The sequence below is a fragment of the Corvus moneduloides genome, chromosome 2, assembly GCF_009650955.1.
Source record: "Corvus moneduloides isolate bCorMon1 chromosome 2, bCorMon1.pri, whole genome shotgun sequence".
In the NCBI taxonomy this organism is placed as follows: Eukaryota; Metazoa; Chordata; class Aves; order Passeriformes; family Corvidae; genus Corvus; species Corvus moneduloides.
Genome location: NC_045477.1, coordinates 87,034,206 through 87,062,068, shown reverse-complemented (window position 1 = coordinate 87,062,068; position 27,863 = coordinate 87,034,206). Strand labels below are relative to the sequence as shown.

General features: G+C 42.6%; 1 protein-coding gene across 4 annotated transcripts in view; it reads left to right on the top strand.

The window, feature by feature from the left end:
* Positions 1-17,782: 17,782 nt before the first annotated feature.
* The window catches only part of CD99 (CD99 molecule (Xg blood group)), a 30,671-nt gene continuing 20,590 nt past the window's right edge, over positions 17,783-27,863 (top strand). The window contains exon 1 of one of the 4 annotated variants that reach the window (XM_032100186.1): positions 17,783-17,980. In XM_032100186.1, coding sequence (XP_031956077.1) covers positions 17,920-17,980 — 61 coding nt within the window. In that variant the 5' untranslated portion in view covers positions 17,783-17,919. The remainder of the gene's footprint in view (positions 17,981-27,863) is intronic. The other 3 variants (XM_032100187.1, XM_032100188.1, XM_032100189.1) reach the window with 3 other exon arrangements.

The window sequence follows — 27,863 nt, the reverse complement described above, 5'->3', positions numbered from 1 at the left end:
ACAACAGATATGACAAATTCCAAAAGAAATCAACTTCCAAATATGAGCAGCAAGCATAATCACAGCTGAATCCAGCATTTGCTTAATTCACCAGGGATGGTCTGAGGCATTTTTTATCCTTTATACTCAACTCAAACTAGGCATGCCAGTAAAACCCCATTCATCTGTTTCATGAGTCATAAGCATCTTTGTTCCGTGCGCTTTGCTGACTGTTTCCTCTACTGAGGGTGGAGAATGTGCTTTGTATAAAGTTTCAACTTGTGTGTGAGTTCTCTCCGGCAGAGTGCATGTGCCCTACCCAAAAGACCATTTTCCTTTACAACACATTGCTGCAGCTGAAATCAGCTGAAAAATCTCAAGCAGGAAATCCCATAACGTGAACTACGGAGTTGTGCTTCCAATAGATCATATTGCTCATTCATTGTGCCCGCTGGAACTCCCGTTCCTCTTTTCCCAGCCTTTGCAAAGAAAAGGAAATAGCTGAGCAGGCCTTTGGTAGCTTTCTTTTTAACATACAGTGTAGGCAGCTGTATCTAACAAAGGAAGTAACTAAATCTAGCACTAGTGTTGCTTTGTTGGATCACCGATACAGTGATTGAGGTTGGGAAATAAGTTGTGGTGGGTTTTCTTTCACAGAAATCACCTTTCTATGGAAACAGAACAGTTCCTGCACAGTCTGGAGGAAATCAGGTATCAGATCATGGCTACTCCTCTTGATGTCTCCAGCAAGAGCAGGCATTTCTGAGACATTCCCCAAATAGTGTTTGAGGATGGCAGCATAAATGAATGAACCTTTTTTCTTGAAAACAAGCTCAAAAACACAATCAGTAAAGGCCTCATAGCAACATAAAAATGCATCCTCCTCTCAGTGCAAAAAAAAAAAAAAGTCCAACTTCTGAAGGAACATACTTCTGAGGATGTATAGCTAATTATTTTCTTCCACTCTTCCATTGTCTACTAAGGAATGTTCCTGAGCTCTAAAATAGCTCCACACAAAATGAATGCTGTTGAAATAATGAAGTGTCTGCAAGCCAGACACCTGAGAATTTGATCAAGTGATGATTTTTACCTTCCATATGATAAGGATATAAACTTAATCTAAGTAAACTTATTAGATTTTGTTATATAGCAAATTTTTTGTATCAATCTCATCTTTTATACTTGTAAAATCCTTTATACCATTGTACAAATGCCTCACTGAAGAAATGCTGAGTGCAGGGGAGAAGGCAATTTATGGTATACTGTGAATTACACTGGTAATTGAACATACTTGGAAACTTACAGGAAACTTAGAGTTGTATAAAAAAAATTAAAAGTTATATAAATTATTATTTGTAAATAAAGGCAAAGAGGCATGTGCAAGAACAGCATAAACTTGACATTCAGCTGTTGCCAAAACTGGTGTGCTGAGCTGATGTTTTTCTTAAATCCCATTGTGTTGAGTTTAAAAAGTTCACTGCAAAAGCACTGGGTGAGAACAGAACTTGTCAGGTCAGATGCATGTTTGTCCATTGCTTCACCCTCTTAATGCATCCTCTCTTGCCCAGCATTACTTCTGAAGCAGAAAATTCATTACCAGGAGACAAATAGATAAGCAAATCTTGATTTTCCTTCTCATTAGCCAGTTTTAAGATGTGAACACTAGGGCCAGTGAGCAGAGTTAATGCAGCAGAGAAAAATGCTGTGAACCTGAAGGTGTTTCAAAATATTTTCAGCAGTGCATAAGACAGTAAAGAAGAGATTCTTCTACCTCCTTCTCAGTGCTGTCTTCAGAAAGTGGGCCAGGAATCTATTGTAGAGAATGGCTGGCAGAGAAGGGAGGAGACCTTTGTACAAAGTTAAGTCTCTGGAAATCCGTGGGTTGTTGTTGCTATGTCAGAGAAACAAAACATTCTAAACATCTGCTTTTTCCTGGTGGTATCAGTTTTGTGGTGGCAAATTCCCCCAGCACCAGAATGTAACACAGCTGAGGCTCAGTGTGCTGCATGCTCCTGCTCACACAACCTCTGCAAAGATGTTGCAATAAAGCTTTGGTCAGCTTTTCAGCTGTGCTAATTTCAGCTGTGGAGGCTGAAACGTATCCTTCCTGCTTCTGTATCCAGGAAGACAGAAATTATGTTTATGCTACCTGTGGTTTGTTCAGGTCATCCAATGCATCTGCATTAGGTGTTTCCAAGGACTGCACCAGACACATTTTATCTTGTTTAAAAAATCAGAGCTAAATTTTGGAAGTTTCAAGGGTGTCAGTCCACTTGTAGAGCTTGTAGGAAAGAAATTAGAAGAAGAGATTTTAGTGTTTCAAGATCACAAACCAGGAATAGAAATAGAAATCTCAATTCGTAATCTCCGTATTTGCATCACTAAACAATCAGTGTCTTTGCTCAGAATGTGGAAAGTCCTCTTTGAACCTTTATACAAACCAAAAATAATTTTGTACATTCTGTACTCTAATATAAAGGCAGTGGAGGTCTGCAGGACTGGGCTACTTTAATTATAAAAAGACAGCTCATTCCCCATAATCACATTGCCTCACAGAATATTCACAGAGACACTAAGGGCACCTTTCTCTGCCTCTCTGCAGTGTTCGTCTAAACCACAGGCCACAGCTGTCCCCAGTGTCCCATTACATGGTAGTTTCCTATAGGAACCCATGCTAACAGGATGCATATGGAGGGAAGGGACTGAGGTGGTAAAAATATATATTTGGCATACAAAGCACAGATGTGAACACACATTTAGTTCTTACTAATGTGCAGGAAGAAAGTAATTATAGACTTCTGTAATATTTTGCATCTTTGAAAAGATTCTCCCTGGCACATATATCACCAGATGCTGACTAGAACTGGGGACCATCTATAATAAAATATATAATTATGGCAGAAATGCCCTTCACAGATGCATAAACTTTACTGCCTTTCTGATATATAAGGTATGATCAACTGATGTGTTCCACTTTCTTATCTGGTTTTGAAGTGCTGAAGTCTGTCACTTCACTCAACACAGTCCAGGCTGAAGCATAACAAACCATACTAGTCATTAGGGTTTGGCAACAAATGAGATGCAATGTAGTCAATAGCAATGCAAGACCCCATCAATACACATTTGTGCTTTTGATCCCTCCTCCACATCTGATATCACTATGTAGTTTTAGCTTTTTTTAAATCTTGGCAAGCATATAGCTTCAGATTTTACATTAGAAGGCTGCAGGGGAAGGGTCTGCAGTTAATCTCTCTCCCAACATGTTCTCCTCTCTGACTTCATAGCACCAGACATAGCTGGGGGTGCTTAACATTAAAGCTGTGGTGAATTCTTTTGCTGGCTCCTGTCTAGTGCTTTCAGCTGACAGCAAGGGAAAGTCTAATTGACTTTTCCAATTACTCAGATGCAGAAGAAGGAGACAAGGCAACAAAATGAAACAGTATATGGGGAAAAGAAGGTAAAGCAATGATAAGAATGGCAAAGAATAATAACTAAGATTTTTTAACTTGGTAAAAACAAGCCCCATAAGCGAAAATCTGGCTCTATCAGTACCAGTAAGACCTCATTCCAATTCCCCACTCCACTCCCCAAAAAAAAGGCAAGAGGATTTGCTGTCATTTGTTTAAGCTTTCTGATAGCACTCTGAGCACTTAGGAAAACAGCAGCATAAAAATAAATGAGTCACAAAAATGGATGTGGGAATGACAAATGCATGAGCTATTTTTCTCAAGTGATGCCTGCTTTCCACGTTTCTTAAATTCTGTGGAGAAGTTATTCACAGCTAGTGTTCCCAAGGCAGGAACAGTTATTCTAACTTGTTTTGTGAACTCAAATTTTATGTGTTCAAATGGAAAATGCTGTATTGTTTGACTTAACAGCTTTTCCTAAATTACACAGGCAGGAAAAGGGGGTGTTCCAGCTGTGTGGTTTGTATTTCACATGCATACCATTTTGCCATTTTGCCTTGTATTTATCTTCTTTTTTTTGTTTTTAATTTTGCAATGCAGTAAAATGTAGACAATCAAGAACATTATCATTTTACTTTAGAAAGCTGCACTGTCTTTTTTTCTTTAGATAATAAGAGGAAAATATTATAAAAAAAACTGTTGTGAATGTTCTTGATCAGAATTAAAGTGTAGATCTGCCTCCCCAGATCTCAGCATTAGCAACAAAACCACATATAAATATGTATATATTTATTCATAAGATATCCTTTAAGGGGAAAAAGAAAGAGAACTTGAACTATTTAGGCTTACTAAGTGCCTTTCTGTTATATATATATGCCTTTTTTTTTTTTTTTTTTTGTGGCTGTTCAAAGGGAGACGGGCAGAAATGAAAAGGAAGCAAATAATTAGTAGAGAATTGGAGGAAAAACTATTACCCTCTGTAGTCTGGAGGAAACCCCCAACCTACAGTTTTACTCTTGGCCTTCAACTAAATTTAAATTACTAGTTTCCAAAAAAAAAAGTCTAAATATGAATCAACTGATTAATTAGTGAAATATATTATTGCTCCTTGCAAATTAAATCATGTAATAATTTTAACTGCTTTGAACTTCTTCTCAGCTGGACCACAATATCACTATCAGTAACTCCTCGACTCTCTGCTTTCTCCACACAAACATCTAGACTTCCCTATCATTACGCCCTTCTTTCCACCACTGTGGTACAGACTGCAAGGGAAAGGACACTAACAGCCCTCCTCTGGGAGCCAAACTCAGGAAATTAACTTATTTTCACCAACAAAGTGCACAGGAACAGCCATGTATTTCTGTGTCATGACCCAAAAAAAAAGCTCTCTGGGCTGAGGAGGGAACCTCATGAGCTGGCTGATCGGCATCATGGAGCACAAAGATACAGACTGTCATTTGCTCCTAAACAGGTGATGAGATAAACCACAAGAAAGATCTTAAAGCAGGAAATCCACTCCGATGCTGAAAATGATTTTCTAAATGAGAATTTAAAGTTGTCAAAGGGAAATAAGAAAAATGGTTTCCTAGCCATCTTTTGAAGCACCCACCCCATTAGGGGGACATTTGACTATTTGGATTCATTTGTTCCTCAGACCATGCATGACTAGCAATGTGTTTAGTTCTCTTGTGTGTGAGATCAGATAGATTCTGGGAATTCCCATATTTAAAGCACTGCAAGTTTCTCACAGCCATGATTTTGCATTCATGTTTATAGCTATGTCTTTTCTAGAACAGTGTCTTCCTGTCTTCATGAACAGGCACCAAATTGAGCATCTTTCCCAACGCATGCATGACTTGAGCTTCTTTTGGTCACTGAGTCCGTAGCCAGGCTGCGCAATGACAAAGACCACTGTCTTTCAAACTGTGCTAGGGCTTGAAGCATAAATTTAAAAGATTTAATCATAGAATGGTTTAGATTGGAAGTGATCTTAAAGATCATCTAGTTCCAACTCCTTGCCATGGTCAGGGACACGTGCTAAATCAGGTTCCCCTATCCTCTCACTACAGTCCCTGATGAAGAGTTCCTCCCCCTCTTTCCTATAGCCCCTTTAAGGCTAAGGCAACAACTGTACGCTTCATAACATACTGGAGCAGCTGCAACACAGGAATAAAATAGTTTATTCCTGTCAGGCTGTAGATGGCTGAAGTTGCCAACAGCATTTGCCACAGCATCTTAATGAAGGTGATCTAAGCAAGGAATATAGAGAGGTTTTTGTTTTATCAGTGGAGCTCAAAAGATTTTGCCCTGATGTGATGCATCTTGCCTGCTTTACAAAAGTCATTACGAACAAAATGCCTTCACAAATGGCTGCTAAATTCTTGCCATGATTGTCAGATCTGCTGGCCTCTTTCAAGAACCCAGCTACACCCTCACCGTGTTTACGAAACTGAGCAGTCACATAACCCATCCTACATAACAGAGGTGGAGATACAGAAGGCAACAAACCATGGAACAATAATTAGTTGTCATTAAACCTTAGCTTTATTCCCTGTTCTAAATCAGTTCTTTCGTCCCGGGTCATCAGCACAGCACATTATCTGGGATTATCTCAATGGACATTCCTAAATCCTGGTCATTTTAATGTTCATGCAGTTGGCACCAAACTAACAGCCCCTCAAAGGCCACTGATCCAGCTCACGTCTGGTGCAGGTGGCCTTGTAGCCCACACTGCAGGAGGCTTCAGCTGAATGGATCAGAGGCCATGCAAGAAAGAAAGCCCTAACAAGCCCTGGTTACACAGTGCTGCATCCCTGAGGCAGTGACATGTATGACTGCTTCCTTCCATTCTTACAGGAAAGCTGTTTTAGGAAACTTGATTCTGAAACAATGAGACATGCAGCCTTGATCTTGAATGGAAGATTTTCAAGAATAAAGGAACCTTCTCCTTTTTTTTACTGTCTAGACAATGTCAGTATTGGGAATACCACAAGCATTGCTCTGTTACTGAATATGAAGGCATTCCAACTCTGTTTCACTTCTTGTGAATATAACAGTTTATGACAGTGAGCTATTTTTCCTTTGAGGAGAAAATGCAAATTGGAACAAAAGTCTTAAATAGGAAATGTTTAGATAATATGGCAAATGGCAACGGTATCTGAGCAACTAAAACATATACTCACATGTTTCTGTTTTATAGAATAAAACACCCCTAATATATGTCAGGGGTGCCAAAATCACATTAATTTAGACTTGGAAGGATGCAGCTCAATCAAACAGTGTAAAATGAATGTGGCACTTACCTGTTTAAGAACTGCTTCAGTCAGTTTTCTCTTTCTCTCTGAAGACCAGAGACAAGCAGAACGTAGCATCAGGAGAAATAACATACAAAGCATAAAGTTATCATCTTAGTTATCATCTTAAAATTTAATTATTTTGTTCTTAAAACAAAAAGAAAGAAAAAAAATTGGACATCAGAGGTTTTTTCAAAAGGAGCAAACATTTCATTACTAAAATGTCACTTAGCCAAAAAGAGAGGAAAGGTATTACAGATTTTCTTTTCAGTAAGTTAAATATTTACATTAAAATAAAAGATGCTTAAAATATTCAAAACAAAGCTTCATGGTAACATGCAGAGGACTTTTTTTTTTTTTTAAATGGGTTGTGCATGAAAAACAGTATCTCTCTGTTTCAGATAAAATAAAATATTAGTTAAAAAATCCTTTTAAGATAAATAAATTATTTCCCTTATGGAACTAATCTTTGATGGCATCCATGTCATAAAAGAGTGGTTACTTTATAAACAACTTTTTGCCTAATGTCTCTTCAAATGCAGATAAGTATGCAGAGAAATTATCTATAAAATCATATTTCTTTTTATGAACTGTTATGAAAAAAAAGTGTAATATACTTTGGACATAGAAAGGTATTTGGATAGTTACTGAAAGACAAAGACTGACAAAACAAAGTACAAAAATATGTGGGGAGAATCTGAAAAGGAAACAATACCCAGCTGGTATTTATAGTAGGAGAAATGGGCTGAGCTTTAAAGGAGATAGGCTCTCAGTTGCCATAGACCTTGGTGCCAAACTATGAAAGCCAGTGCTGAAAGTCATGTAAGCACACTGCAATTATTGCTGCTATTGGAGGGAACAAGAGGTACCAACAGAAAGAGGACATTTACTGCAGGAAAAGCTGAGGTGGTAAAGATCAGGTAATTAGCCTTTGTAGAAGTTATTTAGGATCACCTGCAGAAAGTCCTTTCTGAAGCAATATTTGTTATCAAGCAGCTGATTGTAGAGGAATCTAGTCTGCTTCCTTGGGAAGAAACACTTAGGCTAGAGTATCTCAATGCCTGCAAGGCAGAGAGCATTGGAAAATAGCTACCAAGAGGGGAGCCTGAAGATATTCTGGAGCCTCTTTGGACTCTTTTTTATTCTGAATATATCCTTAGAACTGGAAATACTACTGTCACTTTAAAAAACAAAACCCAAAATCCAACCAAACAAAAACCAAACAAACCTGATATAATTTTTATAATTTGTGACCAAAGATCAAATAGGGCTTAATTATGTTTTTAACACATTCTTGATACTTAACCCTTTTTAAAAATAACCATGATTGTATTGACTGACTATAACACATTGGTTTGTTTGTGGCTCTAAAACTCCATTTACTGATAAAATTACAGGAAACTTTGCTGGTGGAACTAGCCCCTTCTCACAGCTCAAGATGAAAACATTGGGAGAAAATAAAGTGTTACATTTGACTTTTAGTTAAAAATACATACTAATGTAAACATTTATATCCTCACAGCAAGAAAAAACCTAAAGATCAGAGCTCATGCTTCAGTAGATGCCATGACAGAAACCAGAGACGAAACCCTGCCCTTCAATTTGATTTCCAAATGAGTAAAAAACATGAGATACATATGGCAAATACTCTTCTAGTATGTCCTGTTAGATGGAGCTACAGCATTAACACACCCAAATATGCTCCTTGGATGTGTGTGTTCTTGGCCTCACAAAAATTGCACCTGAAATATAGTCATTACAGAGTATTGCCAAATTCTGGTGAATTGTAAAAGCAAAAAAAGGCAAAATAATTTCCAGGGTTATTTTCATACCAATTTTATACTAGTAAGTGAACACAAGTATGAATCAAAACATGGTTTGCCAATCCTGCTCATCTCCTTTCTTTTTTCCCCAGTGCTGTCTTTGTTTGTCTGCTTCACCCTCCACAGATGGTGGCTGTGGCCCTCTGATGGCAAAAGGTGTCTCTGGGGGATAGAGCAGGAAGGTTTTCACTGCTCCATGAAGATCTGTTTTTTTAGCAACTAAAAATCTATTTGTCTTTCCTTTGCTTCTTTGGACATCTGGAGAGTTATGATGTTTCTGGCAAGGTTGAAAACTCATAGGTAAAAGGGGAAAAAAGTTAGGGTGAGGTAGTAAAAGAGCTACAAGGATCTTATTTCAGAAGAGGAATTGGGGGAAACTGAGAAGAAAGAACATTTACCTTCATAGCTCAGAGATAGCTCTTCAGCTGTGCACACCACAGATTGTGTTCAAGTTTGAACAGTTTCACCTGGGTTTACAACCTCCAGCCTTCACTGTGATGCTGTTTAAGGCACGTTTTTTCTTCAGGTCAAACCACAGACCATGCATGTCTTTTTAAGTTCCTGTTTTTTTAGAAAAAAGCCATAAGTCAACCTTGTCTCCTTCCACGGCATCTTCAGATCAGGAAAATGCCCAAGCTATCTGCAGAGACTTCCAGGTAGAGGCTATGGACAGGACAGAGACACAGTAAAAGACCTGATAGGACAACCATTGCAGGCTGGGCAAGAAAAGGATATGTGGTATTGGAAGAAGTGGGTCTCAGATTATGACTATGACTCAGACAATAAGAAAACCTGCCTTATTGCTAAATTATTTTGATTTTTACAGATGAGTTGGCTTTAGATGTGAAACAACAAACCACATAGAAGAGCTGGTAACAACAAATCAGGAACTTCATTTTCACAAAATACCAGTGAAATTTTCAGATCACAAGATTAGTAAGACTGAAAAAAAATTACCAGATATTTATAAATCTGGAAAATTTATTAGCCATAAAGTGGCTAGTACCAGCTAGTTGTGCCCCTTCTAAAGGATTGAACCAAGTGGAAAACACAAGCTCTAGTACAAGGCAGAGTTATTTCATGCCTGCTCTGACAGGAAATTGCTTTTACTTCATCTGAAGATGGCAGCTTTGATGAAGGGTGATTTTAGCAACAGGAAGCTACACGGAGGGCCCTGACCTGACATGGTAATGTCCGTGAGATAGCTAGGTTTTCTCTGTCAGCACTGCAGTTCTTGGGCAGGAGGTATGTTTTGGGATGATGTGATTAAAGAAGTGTGCAGTAGTCTGAGGAGTACCAATTCTTGTTCTTTTTGGCAAGGGACCAACTTCTTAGGTGATTCTTAACAACAACCATAAACACTCTGTTAAAGGACATCCTTTGAGCAACGCTAATAATTTCCTGTGTATGTGCACATAGCATTGATGGCAAGATCCATACTGATGGATTACACAATGCATGTGCACATATCAATCTTACCTTCTAGGCTTGGAGTCTGGCAAAAATGGTAGCTGCTAACCACAACATAATGCCAACGTCAATACTACTCCTGCAAAACTCAGATATTTTAATGAAAAAGCTTAATTTAGAACACTGTATAATTTAAAGTGTTTTTATTACTACAGTTAAACTCTTATGCCTTAGGGTAGATCTAAAAATGGCCTGACTAGGCACTGTCAAAGAAAAAAAAGAAACCCCCATTAATTTATGAACTGGTGACAATGACTTGACATTCCACTTTTCCGGCTGGCAAGGTCTTACACATGCTAAATAACAGGTATGGACCTCTCTACGGAAAGTACTGGCCTATGACCACTGAATCCAAGTCAGCTGCATATCACCAGCTACCTTCTAAATCATACTGTGTGTGTCGCTGTACTGTTTATCATCCAGTCAATAACCAATGCATACCTGGCAAGTGAAAAACCAGGATTTGGGGAGAGAGTATTTTTCATACATGCCCTGCGGAAGGTATCTTTTCAGCTTTATACTGGCTAGCGCTTGTATTTCAATGCCTTAGAAAGCCTCGAGCAGCCTTGAGAGGTAGCACGGGCAATCTAGCACTTTAGTAGCTCTAAAATCGGTACTTGAATCAGCTGCAGAGCAAATACCATCAGCAGAAGCAAAGAGGGAGAAATATAGCTCCCTGCTCACTCAATTCCCTGCAGTTAGAAGCCTTCAAATGAGACAGACGACCAGAGATGTTTACAGGAAAGTAGCTGAGCTGAGAGAGAGCCTTTGCCTCCCCTCGACCATCTTTTATTCGGAGAAGGGGAAAGGGGAGGACTGGGGGCGGACCCGGGGTGACCGGCCAATGAGACACTGCTGAAGAGTCTGAGTTACATTTGGCTTTGCCCGCGCTTGGAACAAAGGAGCTATGAGCACATGTCTTTGGGAGGGGGGAGGGGAAGCTCAGAACAGGCAGCAACAATTCCCTATTTTTTTTTCTTTAAAGCTGGGTTGTAACTCTTAGTAACTTAAAAGTGCATAGAACAGTAACAAAACAACAGTGCAAAATATAATTGTAATCTATCGTCCCTACAACTCAACAGTACCTAGGATGCCTTTAAACTAGTTCCCCAGTCAAAACTCAGGGGTTTAGTCAGGACATCTATGGTATGGAGTATCAGGACAAAGATTTACAAAATACAGTGCAAAAACCTGAGTGCAAAACAGTGCAACTTAACTTAAGGGATTAACATAAAGATCTGCAGTAGGGGGTTTACATGAAGGTGCAAAATCAGGATTCTTTTTACGGCGTCTCTTCCAGGAGGCAGTTTTAACCTCCTTAACTTTTGAGGAAGTGACATAAGGTTTTACCCACTTGCCTGGGATCCATCTCAGTCCTTGAGGGGTAGATACACTGGCATACCCACGTCCCCAAGTTACAAGTTTGTACGGTCCTTGGATTTTTTGAGTCTCTGGGTCTCGGATCAGGACTTCTGGATTTTCCTGCAGTTTCTGTCTCCTGGTGTTCTGGAAATGACGATAGATGGGAGGGTTTGGATCCTCAAAGGTGCCATTCAGGAAGTTTATGGTAAACAGTGCTTTGCTGAGTCTGAGGACAGGTGAGTTAAGTTTGGTGGTCCCTGATTGTTGTAGCAGCATTCGCTTGAGGGTTTGATGGGCACGTTCAACAATGCCTTGTCCAGTTGGGGAGTGAGGAATACCTGTAACATGTCGAAATCCCCACTGCTGACGAAAGTTTTTAAACTCCTGGGAGGTGTAGGCAGGTCCATTATCAATTTTTATCTCCTCAGGTATACCGAGCACAGCAAAAGCTTGGACAAGATGTTTTTCAACATCCTTAGCCTTTTCACCTGCATGTGCAGAGGCATACATAGCACCAGAGAAGGTATCAATAGAAACATGAACGTATTTTAATCTCCCAAATTCAGGGAAATGTGTGACGTCCATTTGCCACACTTCACCACTATTAATGCCTCTGGGATTGACCCCCATGCCCAGTGATGGAAGCTGTAGCTTCTGGCAGTTGGGACATGTTGCCACTATTGCTTTTGCTTGTGTCCGCGACAGATGGAACATGCGGATAAGAGCAGGAATATTTTGATGGTACATGGCATGGCTCAATTTTGCTTGTTCAAAAACTTGGGGGAGCTTTGGTAAGTCGGCTGATAGAACTATTTCTGCTGGCATAGCCAGAGCATCAGCTCTACGATTACCTTCCGCAATAAATCCTGGCAGGTTTGTATGTGACCTCACATGCATGACAAAATAGGGATGCTCTCTGTGGGAAACCAGATAAATTAATTTTGAGAGTAAATCATAAATTTTCTTGTTTGAGATTTCTTTTAGGAGAGCATGCTCAGCTCTAACAGTTACTCCAGCTACATATGCTGAGTCTGTGACCAAATTAAAGGGTTCTTTGAACCTCTCAAATGCTCTAACGACAGCTGCTAGTTCAGCTACTTGTGGTGATCCCTGGATTACCTCAATGTCAGATTCCCACTTTTGCGTCTTTGGATTTTTCCATGTGACCGCGGACTTTTTACTTTTTCCTGAGGCATCAGTAAAAACGGTAATCGCATCGAGGGGTTTTCTACTTTGAATCTCTCGAGGGATGAAAGAGAATGGCAGATTAAACATGTCATGTTTTGGGTAATGATTTGAGATTTGGCCTGAGTAACTATCTAATGCAAATTGTAAATTTATATTATTTTGGAGTAGGTGATCTAATGCGTCAGTTGTTACAGGTAAATAGATGCTTGCAAAGTCACATCCTGCCAGGGTGCGGAGCCTTGCTCTGCCCTTCATGATAATTTTTGCCATTAGTTCTTGTGGCTGTGTGATGGTTTTAGGAGGTTGGAGTGGAAGGAATACCCATTCAATTATGATGAGGGGTTCCTTCTGCTCTTTGTCCCACTGAAATATGAGGCCATGAAAGCGTGGTACCTTCCCTAGAATGACAAGCTTAAAGGGTAGGGAGGGCTGATACCTGTGCGCTTGTCTGGTGGAAATGAGCTCTTGTATCTTTTTGAGAGACTGCCTTGCCTCTTCTGTCAGGGATCTAGGGGATGCTGGACCGCCTTCCCCTTTTAACAGGTTTGCAATAGGAGCTACATCCTCTGTGGTGAGTCCTAACCAGGACCTTAAATACTTCAGTGTCCCACAGATCTGTTGCACTTCCTCTAATGTTTTTGGGTTATTATTAATGGTGACAGGTGTTGGGGTGATAGAGGTTTCTGTGATTTTGAGTCCGAGGTATTTCCAAGGGCTTGTTCTCTGCATCTTTTCAGGTTGTAATTCAAAGCCCTTGGCCTCTAGGGCCTCAACCACCATGTTAAGTGTCTGCTCGAGATACTGATTATTGGGAGCACACACCAGCACATCATCCATGTAATGCAGGATGATGGCCTTCTCTGCTTTGGCACGGATGGGAGATAGAATTTTAGCAATATACTCTTGGCAGAGAGTTGGGGAATTTTTCATACCTTGGGGAAGCACAAGCCAATGATAACGTTCCATGGGAGTTTCACGATTAAGAGATGGTACAGAAAATGCAAATCGGGGGGCATCTGCAGAGTGGAGCGGAATATGAAAGAAGCAATCTTTGATGTCAAGAACAGCTAAATGCCAATGTTGCGGGAGCATTGAAGGTGACGGCATACCTGGTTGAAGGGGTCCCATGTCTTCAATAACCTTATTAACTTCTCTAAGATCTTGGAGTAGCCTATATTTGTTCTTTCCCGGTTTTTGTATTACAAACACGGGTGTGTTCCATGGGCTGTTAGTTGGAACTATATTTCCTTTAGCCAATTGTTCAGCCACTAATGTTTTGAGTGCCTCTAAGTTTTCTTTTTTTAACGACCACTGGTTAACCCACACGGGTTCATCTGTTTTCCAAGTTAATTTATGTGGATGGCACTCTGCTTCAGTGGCCTGCAAGGGAAAATTTTGATGCCTAGGCGTAATATCAATTTTTGTTCCCCACTGAGACATGGCATCCCTTCCCCACAGGGTGAATTTGGTGTCTAGGACATACGGACGAAGTGTCGCTATTTGTCCTTCAGGACCTTCAATTTGGATGGTGTGTTTGGACTGCTTTGCAATTTGGGTACCTCCAATCCCTTGTATGATGCCCTGAGATTGCAATTCCCATTGCGTAGGCCACTTATCAAATGGAATGACAGACACATCAGCACCTGTGTCTAACATTCCCATTATACTGATTTTATGTGATTTGTAACGGAGCTTACATTCTATTACAGGTTTGTTGTTTCCCAAAACCTCAGTCCAACAGATGGCTGGGATATGACCATCTGTGGGCAGGTATTTGGGCAGTGGAAAGGCCTGTGCAATGACTTGACCTTTAGGCATAAAATACGGTGGATATATACATTGTACCATTAGGTTAGAACACCCGTTCTGATCCACTTTCATCAGTGTGGGTGTAACCTCTATCCCAGCAGGTGTTTCCCGAGTGTCCCCAATAACAAAAAGGTATGTAAATTCTGGCATGTGGTCCACATTCTGGAATGAAATGGGTATTACAGTCTGTTTGTTGTTGTTGAAATGGTGTGCTTTATCACAGGTTACCTTAAACCTGAGTCCAGAAGTCCAAGTTGCTTTGTCTGCAGCCCTATTTATGTCTGAACACGGAGCTGTTAGGACGCGTTGAGCCGCTAGTTTCCCTGCAGTTGACCTGGGGAAACAGTCTTTGGAGAGTTTTTATCAGCAGTTATAATTGCTCTGCAATTGCGAGCTACATGTCCCTTTTTCTGACAACGATAGCATACAAAGTTACCGCGCGATTGAGTTTCTCCTGTACCTGTAACATTCTCCACAACCTCCCCAACCATCCCCACTTTTTTCAAAAAGGGAGCAGCTGTGTTCAGCTGCACCTTCTTCGTACAGACTTCGAGGATGGATTCAACAGTAGGAGGAGGATACAGCGGGAGAGTGAGAATGACTTGTTTGCAAGCATCATTTGTATTAACTTGGAGAAGTTCGAGTAGGAGCGCTTGTTGGAGGTCAGGATTAGGGACCTGGGAAGAGACAGCTTCGTACAAACGGTTATAAAAGTGAATAATATTTTCATTTGGCAATTGCTTGATGGTGGTATAATGAGAATGAGGAGTTTGAGATGGTAATAATGTTAAGGCCTTTTCAGCAGCACGTGTGATTTCAGTAAGAACTGGACGAGGGATAAGCATTGCTTGTTTTTGAGGATTTGCCATATTATTGTCACCAGATAAAAGATCCAATGTGATATAATTGTTTTCAAAATCCAGGTAATTATCTGGAGTTTGCCACAAAATTTTTAATAAATCAGATAAAATTATTTTCCATTGCTTTTTCCACACCATAAAATCACCAGGTGTGAGAAGAGTTTGCATTAATGTAAGTAAATCATGAGGTACAAGTAAGTGAGTTGCAAAAGTAGCACTTAAAAGGCTCTTAAAATTATTACTATGCATTCCAAACTCCTTAATTGCCTTGCACAAATCCTTAATATCAGAATAAGAAAGGGGTTTCCAGTCAGGGTTAGCTCCATTGCTAGTACAAGAGAGTGTAGTAGAAGCAGTTGGAGTTACTTCCTGGTAGCCATGGGTTCCCGGATTCAGAGGGGCGGTCACAGGACTGTGGGAACCTGGGGCGGGACAATGGAAAGCAGGGGCGGGGAGTGGAGGGGCAGGGGCGGGGAGTGGAGGCGGGGACACGGCCGGAGGAGGGGAGGGGTCGGGGGCGGGGTTGTGGGAGGCAGGGGCGGCACTTGAGCCGTGGGCGGGAACAGAGGGAGGGGTGAAACACGACGCTGTGGGGGCGGAGTCGGGGGCGGGGTCAGGTTGTGACGCAGGAGTGGGAGGGGATGGGGACAAGAAGGGATTTGTGGGATGGGGGAGAAAGGGATTGTGGGAGGTGTAGTTTGGAGAGGAAGGACCATTGCGTCCGCCATTACTGGAGACAAACAAACTGGGAGAAAGGCGGTTGGGGGGAGGGGTTTTTTCCTGGCCTGCGAGCACGTGGCAATGGCCGTCCCTGGGAACAAAGAGATCGGGGGAGAAGGGGTTTTTACGCGCGCTTGAAACATGAGGGCTAGAAACTGGGGAAAAGGGAGTGGAGAAAAGGGGTCGGGAAGGTCCTGGGATGGGCTCCGGATTCCCATCCAAGGCAGGGTGCTGAGGAAACACGGGTGAGCCAGGAGGACGATAGCTCTCCTGTGCTGAGAAGCAGTCTGCTCTAGCTGTGTTTTCCAGCGTAGGGGAAGAGGGGTCCGGGACACAGGGGTTGGAAGAGGGTATAAGGGAATTAACAGGGGGGTTTTGCAATGGCTTTTCATGTACTGCCTTTTTCTCTGGCAAAGTATAACTTAGTAACAGGAGAGGAAAGAATTTTGAAACTGTTTCATCTCCTGCACGCCTCAGAGAGGAGAGTTTTCTCCCCACCTTATCCCAAAATTCAGCAGATCTTATGTCTTCGGAGGTCAGATTAGGAAAGTACTGAAAAAGCCATTGTACAAAAGATTGAACTAGATTTTTAGGGTATTTATGCCCAGTTAAAGAAAGGTAACTTTGAACTTGGTGGTATATTTCTCTATGGTGTGCAGAAACTTCAGATCCCATTATAAATGCACCACCAAACCTCAACCCCAACTCGCCAAAAAGGAGGAAAAAAAAGAGAAAGTTTGCACCGGCACCAGCTTAAGACAGGAGCCCCTAAACCAGCAGGGAAATACTCACCAGAATTCTGGATTTATCACAGGAAAGCAGGTCCGGAGAAAAAAAAACGCGAGAAGGGTCTTCTGCTTTCCAGCCGTTCCCTCGCCACGTGGCGTGGGGGAGGGTACAGGCTGAGGCTCTGGGCTCGATGTTACACAAAAAGTAACACCTCGCCACACAGAGCTGGCACAGCAGGACGTGCAGAGCTAACTCCAGCAGACACAGCTGCCGGGACACCCTGAAAATCTCTCAGAACCGGAGTTCAGAGATAGCACGCTGGGCGCCAAATGCGGAAGGTATCTTTTCAGCTTTATACCGGCTAGCGCTTGTATTTCAATGCCTTAGAAAGCCTCGAGCAGCCTTGAGAGGTAGCACGGGCAATCTAGCACTTTAGTAGCTCTAAAATCGGTACTTGAATCAGCTGCAGAGCAAATACCATCAGCAGAAGCAAAGAGGGAGAAATATAGCTCCCTGCTCACTCAATTCCCTGCAGTTAGAAGCCTTCAAATGAGACAGACGACCAGAGATGTTTACAGGAAAGTAGCTGAGCTGAGAGAGAGCCTTTGCCTCCCCTCGACCATCTTTTATTAGGAGAAGGGGAAAGGGGAGGACTGGGGGCGGACCCGGGGTGACCGGCCAATGAGACACTGCTGAAGAGTCTGAGTTACATTTGGCTTTGCCCGCGCTTGGAACAAAGGAGCTATGAGCACATGTCTTTGGGAGGGGGGAGGGGAAGCTCAGAACAGGCAGCAACAATGCCCCTCAACACAGCGCAGCACAAGTGTCAATATAGTTCTGACCATGACCTGCAGCAGAAGCAGCGCTTCAGGCTGCTGCCACAACGTTTGGACACACCAGTGCTCAGCTGAAGGCATTCAATATACACACAGTACAAAAAGGCTCCTTTCGAAGCCCCGCTCGGTTCGCGGGCAGGCTGCGCGGCAGCGGTCAGGGCTGAGCAGCACCACGGTACCCCGCTCCCTCTCCATCTCGGCCCACAGTGACAACCCAGCTCCCGGCCTCAGCCGGCGGGGCCTGGGGCTGTCCCAGCTCCGCAGCTGGAAGGAGGAGCCCCGGGGCGCGGCGGCGGGAGCGCGGTGGGGCGGTGTCCCGGCCCCGGGGCGGTGCCGCCCTCGGCGCCGCTGGAGCAGCTGCGGCGGTACCGGGAGCGTCTGTCGGGCAGCGGGCGGTGTGTGTGTGTCTGTGTGTCTGTGTGTTTGTGGGGCGGACAGCCATGCGGCGCTGGAGGCTCCTTCTCTTCCCGGTGCTCCTCGCCGTCCTGGTCTCCGTCAGAGGTGAGGAGAGGTGGGAGTTGAGGAGCGGTCCTGCCGCGGCTCGGGAAGGGAGCGCTCCCCTGCCCCGAGTCCCTGGGGCGGGGGCCGAGCGCTGCCGCTCCGCACGGTGCGGGCCGGCGACGCGGTCCCGGGACGGAGGCGGGCGGGTCCCCGCTTGGCCGTGTCTGCCCGTCTGTCCAGAGCAGGGAAAAAAGGCTCTCCAGCCCTTTTTTTTTTTTTTTTTTTTTTTTAATAATCTCATTTAATCGCTGGAAAACTATTCCTGAGCTTTCCGCCCCCCTTCCGCACTGGAACTGACTGGTTTAGCATCTGCGGTCAGTACGTCGTCCTCGCCCCAGTAGGATGCAGGGGGGTCCTTGAAGTGGGTTTCAAGTCGTGGGGAGCTCGGCTGGAGTGCGGCTTCCATTTTAGGAAAGAAAGCGGAGTTACGGCAGTCCCAGGGCATCGGATAGTTACTCACCAGAAAGTCTGCCGTCACACGACAGCCTTTTAAAAAATAAATGTGGCAAAACCGCAGGGTAAAACACGCTGGTAGTTTCCCTGAGAAACTTCACATTCCTTCTGTATTTATCAGGGACGATTTTCCTGAACCCTGATCAAAAAAGTGCATATGTAATAGCACATTGGTATTTGGTAAAAAGAAACATTTGGGGGTGGGGAAAGTAGCAAAATACGTAGTTTTTTTTTTCCAGGCGGAGGACTGCTGAACTGGAATATGCAGCCCATACTGTCATTTCCCATTTATATGACTTGTTTCTAAGACATCTCTTTCTTCTTTTACTATGTTAGTAAGCACATTTGCTGCTATGTCTATGGTATTTTCTTTCGGGTACTTCATAAAACCAACACTTCTAATCTTTTCACTGTAGAAGAGAAGGAAAAATGCATGTTCCTAACATTGATTGGAAGCTGTAGATAGTGCACATATGATGCCAGATAAGCAGTTTGACAGCAAGCCTGCTTGAATTCAGTTCTGCTGTGGCCCTGTTGTGGTCTTGACTTGTCGGTTAGCAAAGCTGAGCTCTTGGAAAAATAGTACCATTTTTACAGAAACCACCTTTAAAACTGACAGAGAACTCAGGCTGCTTATATTTATCATCTTAGTACTTGGTGGAAAACTTCCTCCTTACTAATGCAAGCAGTTCTCACAGTCATGGACAGCAAGATCTTTGCTGTGATGCTCTTAATAGATGGAAGTATTTTGGGCCACTGAGAAATAGTCTTTCTAAACTTTTTGCCAGGAAGTGTGGAGATGTAAAGAGATGTCTGGATTCTGCTTTACTGGAGGGAAGGTGCACAGCAACTGCCTCTAGGGGTCTTGTTTTGAATTCTGAGGAAAATGATACTACATTTTAAACAGATTATTTTAGAAAGCTAGTTAATTTATATGAGTACTGGTTAATGTCAATAATGCAACTGAGTAGATAGGTTATAATTCCTTTGGACACTTTTTCCTTAAACCAAACGTGTAAGAATTTGAGAACTGCTGAGAATGTCAGCCTGGGGAGGGTGGGGCCCTCCAGGGGAATTTCAGATTTGTGCTCGTGCAATCTTAAATGACAAAGGCAAAACCTGAATTACATGCTTTTGAAAAACTTAATTTCACTGTTGGTGGGCTGTCTGTAGCCTGAATTTGCAGAACTCCTGTAGAAAGTTAAGTGTTTTGCTTTACCAGCTGTTCAGGTGTCGTGCAACTGTGTGGAGGTGAGTGGTTTCGATTCAAGCAGAAGAATCTGTGCTCCAGACTGATAACTTCATATTGGATCATCCATTTTAGGCACAGAAAAGTTGTTAGTGTGAATAATAGTGAAACCAATATTCAACATATCAACAAGGATTTGAATGCATTATTAAGCAAGGGTGAGCTGTGTAATTTGAACTTGCTTGGAGAAAGAGCACACGGTTTTAACCTCAAAGCTGGTATTCAAGTGTTGTCTCATGTGCCAAGTATGAACTCTGCCAGTCTGGCAGAGCTGGAGTTTAGGTACCATTGGGGCTGTATCCATAGGGAGGTTGAATGCGAGTTTTTCTATCACCAGTTTCTATAGGCAGTCTGACATCTTTCCCCTGCTGAGGAGTGGTATCTCTCTGTTTCTCTTCCTCCTTTGTTTGGTCTGGTGCCCATCGAGGCCTGCACTGAGATGATTCATCTTGGTAAATCAGCAGATGACTAATCTGCATTGAGTTTGCTCTGCGGAGTGTTTGATGGCTGTTCTTGCCAGCATAAGGGAGTGGCAGGGCCTAGCATGGGAGAGTGGAAATGAGGTGTGGGGACGGGGAAGGAAAGGGTAGGAGGCTTTCTGCTGTGGCTGGCTGTGAGGTAGGAGACCAACTCAGCCATCTTATACCTGCAAAATCATCAGGTTAGCCCACTGTCTGATTTGAGGCATGTGGTTTTCAAAATGCAATGCAAGAAAAAGCATTAGGCAGCATGACTTCTGTACAATGTGTATGAAGACCCCAGCAGATGAAGAATCAAACAAAAAACACCCTTACATGATACTCCATGTATGGACTTGATGATAAGTTATGATGATAAGATATGGTCTAAACCAACCTCAGTGATTCTCTGTAATTCTGTGCATGATGAGCAGCAAAGAACTGCTGCATTCAGACACAGGGCTGAAAAGTCTCCCTTATCTACTGGAGAAAGATCAAGGCATGTAAAGCTGTCTGCGTACTGAGGACCTGGAGTTTGGACTCTGGGATATATGGTTTAAGTATCTGTTGCAAGAATTGGGTAGAGCTTGTTGCTTGAAACACATTTGCCAAAAGGACACCCGGAGGTGAGCAAAATACAGGCTGGAAAATGAGGCACCCATGTTGTAAGATCAGTAGCCTGGGGCGAAATGTAGGTGGAGATCCCTTCTTTCTGAGACCTCTGTAATTAGAGGGCCCTGAGCAAGGGAAGGAGCACTTGTGCTCCTGACTTCTTGATGAGGCAGGTCGGTGTTGAGAGAAATGACTAGTTGGATGAAAGATAGTGAAATGATCCCTGTCTGTAATCCAGTAGATGGAGCTTTCAGCGGGGACAGGGAGGTGCTGCGGGGACTCCTGGAGACTGAGCTCTGCTTTGTGGGCTCTGGAGTTGTTTGCCTTTGAAATCTGATTTTAAAAACCCAAACAAAACCACCACAAATCACCACATAGTTTTCATTGGAACAATTTCAGTAGCGGTGCTAGAGTGCATACATGGCAGCATGAACTTTAAAAGTGCAGCACATGTTTCTCCATCTTTCTATATTCTCTAATGTGAAATAGCTAATAATTATTTTATGTGGTGTTATATAAAATGGCTGCTGCACTGTTACGTCACTGCAGCAATCCTTAAGCTTTCCTTAGGCTGTAACTGTTGGTTACAGTGATTTAATTTGGCAAGAGTTAAGTGTGACTCAGCCTACTGCCATCCAGCCAAGACCAATTTCAGTATTTTCCTGATGTTACTCTGGTTCATATGATTGGGTCGCCTGTGCTTGAGACTCTTGCCTCCTTTAACTCTTGCTGTCTTGAACTTCTCACTGCAATCACCTTGTATTTCATCAGGTGTCATCTGTGTTAGTAAAATGCAATAATAATAGTACTCTCTGGGTAAGATAATTTTGACAGGAGTATTCCTCTTTCTTCTAGCCTTTTGCAAACTGCTTTTGCATCCTCTGGCGCAGGAGCTTGCTCTTTGGAGTCTAGTAAAAATGTTTTGAGAGAACGTTACGAGAAAACCAGTCTCAACTCATGGAACTTTTACTTAAATTAGCTTTCTGTCAATTAATACAAACGTCTATTCATGGGTTTGGGAATTGAGAGAAAAAAAGTGATGCATCAAACCCTAAAGGCCCTCCCTCTTCCCTGGTTTTATTTTAAGCCCAAACAACCCTACCCACTCTGTATCAGCTTCCCTGGTTTTCATTGCAGGTTGTGCTCAGCCCATCTTCTGCTCCTTTCCTGGGGTTAAATGCAGAGCAAGGAGGTTGTAAGGAGCTTAATGGTGTCTTCCTGCTGCTCCTTCATGCTTCATGCTGATCTTCCTCTGCTCCTCTTTGCTTTTTGGTGTCCCACCCTCTATGAGGGTCACTTATGGTCCCTCAGGCCTGTCACTGTTCTGGTGTGGGTGGCCCTGGCATGAGTGGCCACACTCCCTCAGGGGTGTCTTTGCCACAGTACCTCCAGGAAGTCTCCTATTGGTGTGGAACCGCTACTGCCCAGAGCACATCGACAGCCACATATTCCCTCTGCAGTGTCCCTCTGTGAGTCTCTCAAACCATGTCCTCGTGTGTCTCCTGTCCCTGCTGGCTGACTCTTTATGTGTGCTCAAGCAGGAGTACTCTGTGCTCCCATGACCCATTGAAGGTTTGGTGTGCGCTGGCAGTGTCAGTGCCACCATGACACGACTGTAAGTGGCACAGGGCTGTTCATGGCCTCTTCCCGGACAGGACAGCCTGCTGCTGAAACGCTGCCAAGCCCATGTCCTGTACTTCATTGAACCATACAACAGAATCACAGCATGGTTTGGGTTGGAAGGGACCTTAAAGATCATGTCGTTCCAATCCCCTGCCATGGGCCTGGACACCTTCCACTAGACCAGGTTGCTCAAAGCCCCTTCCAGCCATGCCATGAATACTTCCGGGGATGGAACATCCATTCAACATGTTCTTGAGCAGCATGTACCCAAGAATTGTTTGGACATAAATCTTAAAATACTTACATCTTGTGTCTCCAAAACACATGGCATGGTTTTGAAGTAAATTATTTATGGTACATAACAGCACATATCTAATTTCTTTTTCATTTTCTCAGAGGCCTCCTAGTAGGTAATTCCTGGTCCTCAAATGATAAGGACTTCTTCCTTAGAGATTTCAATTGCTGCAGAAGGATAGACACAACCTTGTGTCTCAATTCTGGTGTCCCAGGGGCTGGCTGGTACTCTGTCACCCAGTTGAAATTGGGATAAATGGCTTTCTGCAGGACTGCTATGATGGATTCCTGCGTTTTTGTTAACTGGCTCCCCCCCAGCTTCATAGAGTTGAGATTCCCTCTTCCTGGAGTGCAGTTTTGAGTGAGACATTGTACAGGTCTACCTTTCCAGATGCCAGGGGATTAGAAGGAATATGATACACCCGCTCTGCTCCACAGTCTTCCCCTCTTTCTTCGACAGCTGTGGTTTCAAGATGATTACTGCTGAGACTAGTCAGGGCTGCATTCTGTCATGCCAACACACACATATGTTTGTTGCATCTAGGGTGCCACCCACCTATGTTATCTTTCCAAGAAGACAATCTTCTAGCAGCCCTTGTCTGAGTTTGCTGCTGCATGGACACCACTCCTACTGGTATTGTGAAGATAAAGGGGGCTGATCTACTTGCCAGGCTACAGGAGGCTGTGTACATGTATTCTCAGGGCCACTGGGGCTCCCAGGCATGTTCTAAGGGGAACAAAGGCCATTGCTTCTGCAAATTCATGGCAGCCTCTTCAGCATATAACTTGTCGTATGCTGGGGCATTTTATAGCCAGAGTTCAGCCTTCTTTGTGTTGATTTACTGGCTTCAGATTAATCAGGTTGGGGAAAGACAGAGATTATCTGGTGCCCATTGCTTAGTACTGTTTTGAAGGTTTTTCCTTTAATCAGTATATCATCAATACTGTGGAAAAATTCTCCAGAGATGTTGCCTTGAAGCTTTGTGGATGATGCCATGGAAGATGGTAGGGCTGCATTTCTACCCCTTGTAACAGCCAGTTCCAGATGTATTACACACCATTCCAGGTGAAGGCAGTTGGGGTCTTGTTTCTTCAGCAAGAAGGATTGAAAAGAACACTTCTACAACACCAGTTGTAATATACCAGCTATATTTTTTGGCTTCTGGTGCATGTAAGAGCTGTAGTGGACCTGGAACTCCATCATTCAAACGTCTGCTGTTTTCTGTCACTCTCCAGTGTGCTTCTGGACAGGCTGAACAGCACTGTCCTAAGGTAAATGCATTTTTAGAGTCTCCCTCCCCTTGTTTTTCCAGGGAGTCAGCTGCTAATTACTTTTTAAATCTCATCCGCGTCCCCTTAATCAGTTCAGTACCTCTTTCAGCAGATTGTTTGCATAGCTAAGGTAAGAGCAACTGAGCCTGAGTACCTGCAACATTGCTGGGGTGACTCAGTAGGAGTCCTGTAGCTGGTTCCCTCCAGGACAAAGTACACTGCCTATACCTAGAATGCCTTCATTCCTCATCTGTCCATCTGCAGTGGTCAAGAAAGTCAAGCCCAAGGAGAGTAGGGGCAGTGGCAACAAGTAGGGGCTACCAGCCTTGTCTCTTCAAACTGAGGCTCTCTTGCACTAGAGGTAGGCAGGTATCTTCCCCACTTACTCTATGAGTAACTACTCATTCATCACTACTACAGGGCAATAAGGTGCACTGAGCATCGGTATCCTTTAGGACATGGTGTAGATAGGGCCAAGTGTGTGGCCACCTTACCGAGACAGCCCAATAAATTCAGTTGTCTGCACCTGCTGGTAGTGCAGTAAATTCACATGGATTGTCAGAACAATATGTGGCCCAGAGGCTGGGGCAGGAGAAGGCAGTGGTTGAATTGAGTGCCAACTCAGCCCTCTGCTCACAACTCTGTTACCCCGACACAACTCCAGCCAGCAATGCTGCATCCCTGGAGGACCTTCCATTCAGTTTGGTCATACCCTCTCTTTTTCCATTCAGGAGCATCTGAATGGAAAAGTAAGTCCCAGCATCCATGACAGGGGCATACAGAATTCCCATTTCCCACAGCACTGATGGGAACTTGATATTACCCCTGGACTTGCTGCTAATCCTACAGCATGCACCCTGCAAGTTATTCCTCACACAGTGAAGCAGTGTTCCAGCTTGTGTATCTTGCCCTTTGCCTGTCTGTCTGTTTTTTATCAGCTGCTGCAGAAGGTCTCTGTGCCACCTTGCAAAAGCATATAGAGGCAGCAACAGCAGCATTGAGACAGCTTTTCTGCAGACTCAGGACCCATATTGCAAAAGCTAGTGTTTGGAAGGTTGCTTGGTATCATACAAGGTAGTTTTAGTTTACTTTTCACTGAAAAAACCCGAATTGTTTCTCTATATGTTTGTAAATTCTAGTGTGGGAAAGATTTCCCAGCTTGCTGCAGAAAATTTGTTGCTCCTTCCACAGGTACAGTTTTCACCTGAAAATAAATGCAGTGATAGTCATCATAAACTCCTTTTAAGCTGGCTTAGTCTCTGCATTTGATGTGACTGTGAAGCCCAGAATAATAAGATGCACAAGATTGTTTTTACAAAGAATTCCAAAAAGTCATAAGGCAAATTCCTATGAAAGTCCAAGAACTTATTTCTTTGTGGTGTAAGGCCTGTTTACAATAGTTTTTCTAAATATTGAACAGGTTTTTAAAATACAAGACAGTTCCTTTAAAATATATAGTTGACATGTCAAATGCAGGAGTCATTCAAACGTGTTTTGGGAAAAATATAATTTTGAAAGAAAACATTTAGATTTTAAGTCAGGTCTGATCACACAACATCATTGGCTTTATAACAAATGCATTTGGTGTACTTTGTGCACATTTCAGTCACTTGTGAAGCATCCACATACTATAAACATCTAAGAAATGGCATCTTTAACCGTACTTGTAAAATGAAGGCCTCTTGACTGGGACAATAGTTTGTTAAATGCAGATGTTAATTCTGCTCTACTTTCCTCATAGCTTGCATCCTGTAAAACTCCCACTGGATCTCTTCTTGCTTCCAAATTTTTCACAGGAAATGGTATCCATTTCTTGATGTGTGTAAAGTATCCAGAAAGCTCATTTCACTCTGAGCCAAATAGTTTTAATCATGGTAAAATAAAACTTTGGTTTTAGGATAGCAGTTGTTCTTTCATCAGTTAAAAGTAATAACTCAGTATACAAATTAATCTTTCTATGAAGTAGAAGTTCTTTTTGATTAAACACCCATCAGTTTAATTGGTAAAAATCTGATTTTAATTATAAAGCTGTCTTTGTATACTTTTTTGCTTAATCACAGAAAAATGTTGCTTGTATATTTTCTGTTTGTAAAGAAGTCCAATATTCTGAGGAAAACATAAAGTGAAAATTTTTTCACCTCTGGTATTTCCAGGAAAGCAAATCCAAGCAATATTGGGAGGATTACTGATCTTACAACTGACACAGAAATACTACACTCTAAACCTTCTGTGTTTGGAAGAAGTGCAGTTAGAATGTTTAGACTTACATTTTACCAGTGCGTGTTTGTTCCCTGTGATTTGGAGGAAAAGACTGAACTTATGTGAAGAGGAAAGGAATTAGTGGTGATAGTAGGGGTAGTAGAAGTGAGATGTGGTGAATAAAAAGTAAGTGAGGCGATTGTGTTGGGTAGTATACAGTGTTTATTACAGCTGATGCTATTGTTGGACAAACCGGACAGCTCTAGAGTCACACAAGTCCTTGTTAAACTTAGAAACAAGAAATTTCAGGATAAGCTTTGGGGGAGGGGCTTGGAGAAGCCTATGCAGAAAGCTTTTTTTTACATTTTATATCATTATCCTTCCATCTGCTCATTCTTCCCTCACCTTCAGCTATCCATACCTGTCTGTATTTTTTCTCCTCAACACCAGAAATGCCTTCCTGCCTACTCTGTGTTTCTCATTCCATCCAGGATGCCAGGCATCTTGCAATTGGATCCCGAATTCAGTAGTTGCTTCATCCTCTATTCCCTGCTCTCTCCTTCCCCAAGTTGCAAATGGTTATAGAGATATCTCTTCTTCACCTCAGAGCTGTCGCTGCTTGTCTTAGCCAGCAAGTTTGCAATCTGATTTACAATATTCTTCTTCTCTGTTCTCACAAAAACGTTCAGCTTTCCTTTTTTCTAATTTGGACTTCTGTAAAGGTCAGCTCTTTTCTTTGTATACTAAACAGAGATGTGGAACTTTTTTCCCTAAACTTCAGGCAAGGCTTGTGATTCTTGTGTGGCTGTAGTGAGCTGACAACTCCTCTGCATCCAGACTTCTCCCTCTCTCTCTCTCCTTCCTCTTCCCTGCCTGCTGTTGCTTCTACTCTATCCCTTGGACATTGCCATTGTATCTTTGTCACTGGCTCCATTGCCAGTCCTATATCTTGGTACAGCTCCTGCAGCTTGCAATTCTTACCTGTCCTGCATCCATTCCTATTGCTTTCCTGTGGTGTTCTATGAAATGATTAAATTTCTAATAAATGAGCGAATTTATAGTGCAAACTGAAGTCTGGCGTGTGTAATGGCAGCCTGCAAGTGATTAACACTGGAACATAAAATCTAGTTTGGTTTTAGGAGGTGATACAGAATCAAAGTGAAGATGATGAAATTAATTCTTAGAGTGGACATGGAGAATTCTTGTTAAAGGTTTTGTCTAAATATAACAGTAGTACTTTAACAAGATGCACTTGAACTGGAAATGCTTACAGTTCCACTGTGAACGCATTCCAGCTGTTTTTCTGAGCTCATGAACACACTGAAACTACTAAGAACATATCCTTGGTACAAAAGGGAAGATTTGCCTTTTTCCTCAAGTACTAAAGGATAGGAAGTTGAAAGAAAACGTCTCAACCTTCTTTTAAGAAACAAAACTTACGCCATGTTTCTGGCTTGCCGTGTATTTGTGCCAACTCCTAGGATTTGAATCATTGCAAACACTGTGCTGAGTCTGGTTTCCTCAACCCACACCTTCCCCACAGGAAACCCTTGTCATAAAACCCAAAGTCTTCCTCTTCTTTTTAGCACAAGAAGTAGTAGCTTATGTCAAGTACACAGATTGAAAAGCCTGAAGAGTCTTTTTAGCCATAACTGAACAAGCCACAATGAAAATAAAGTCTGGAAAAACAAAGTCAATTTTACTGTTCAGTTAATGTTTCTGG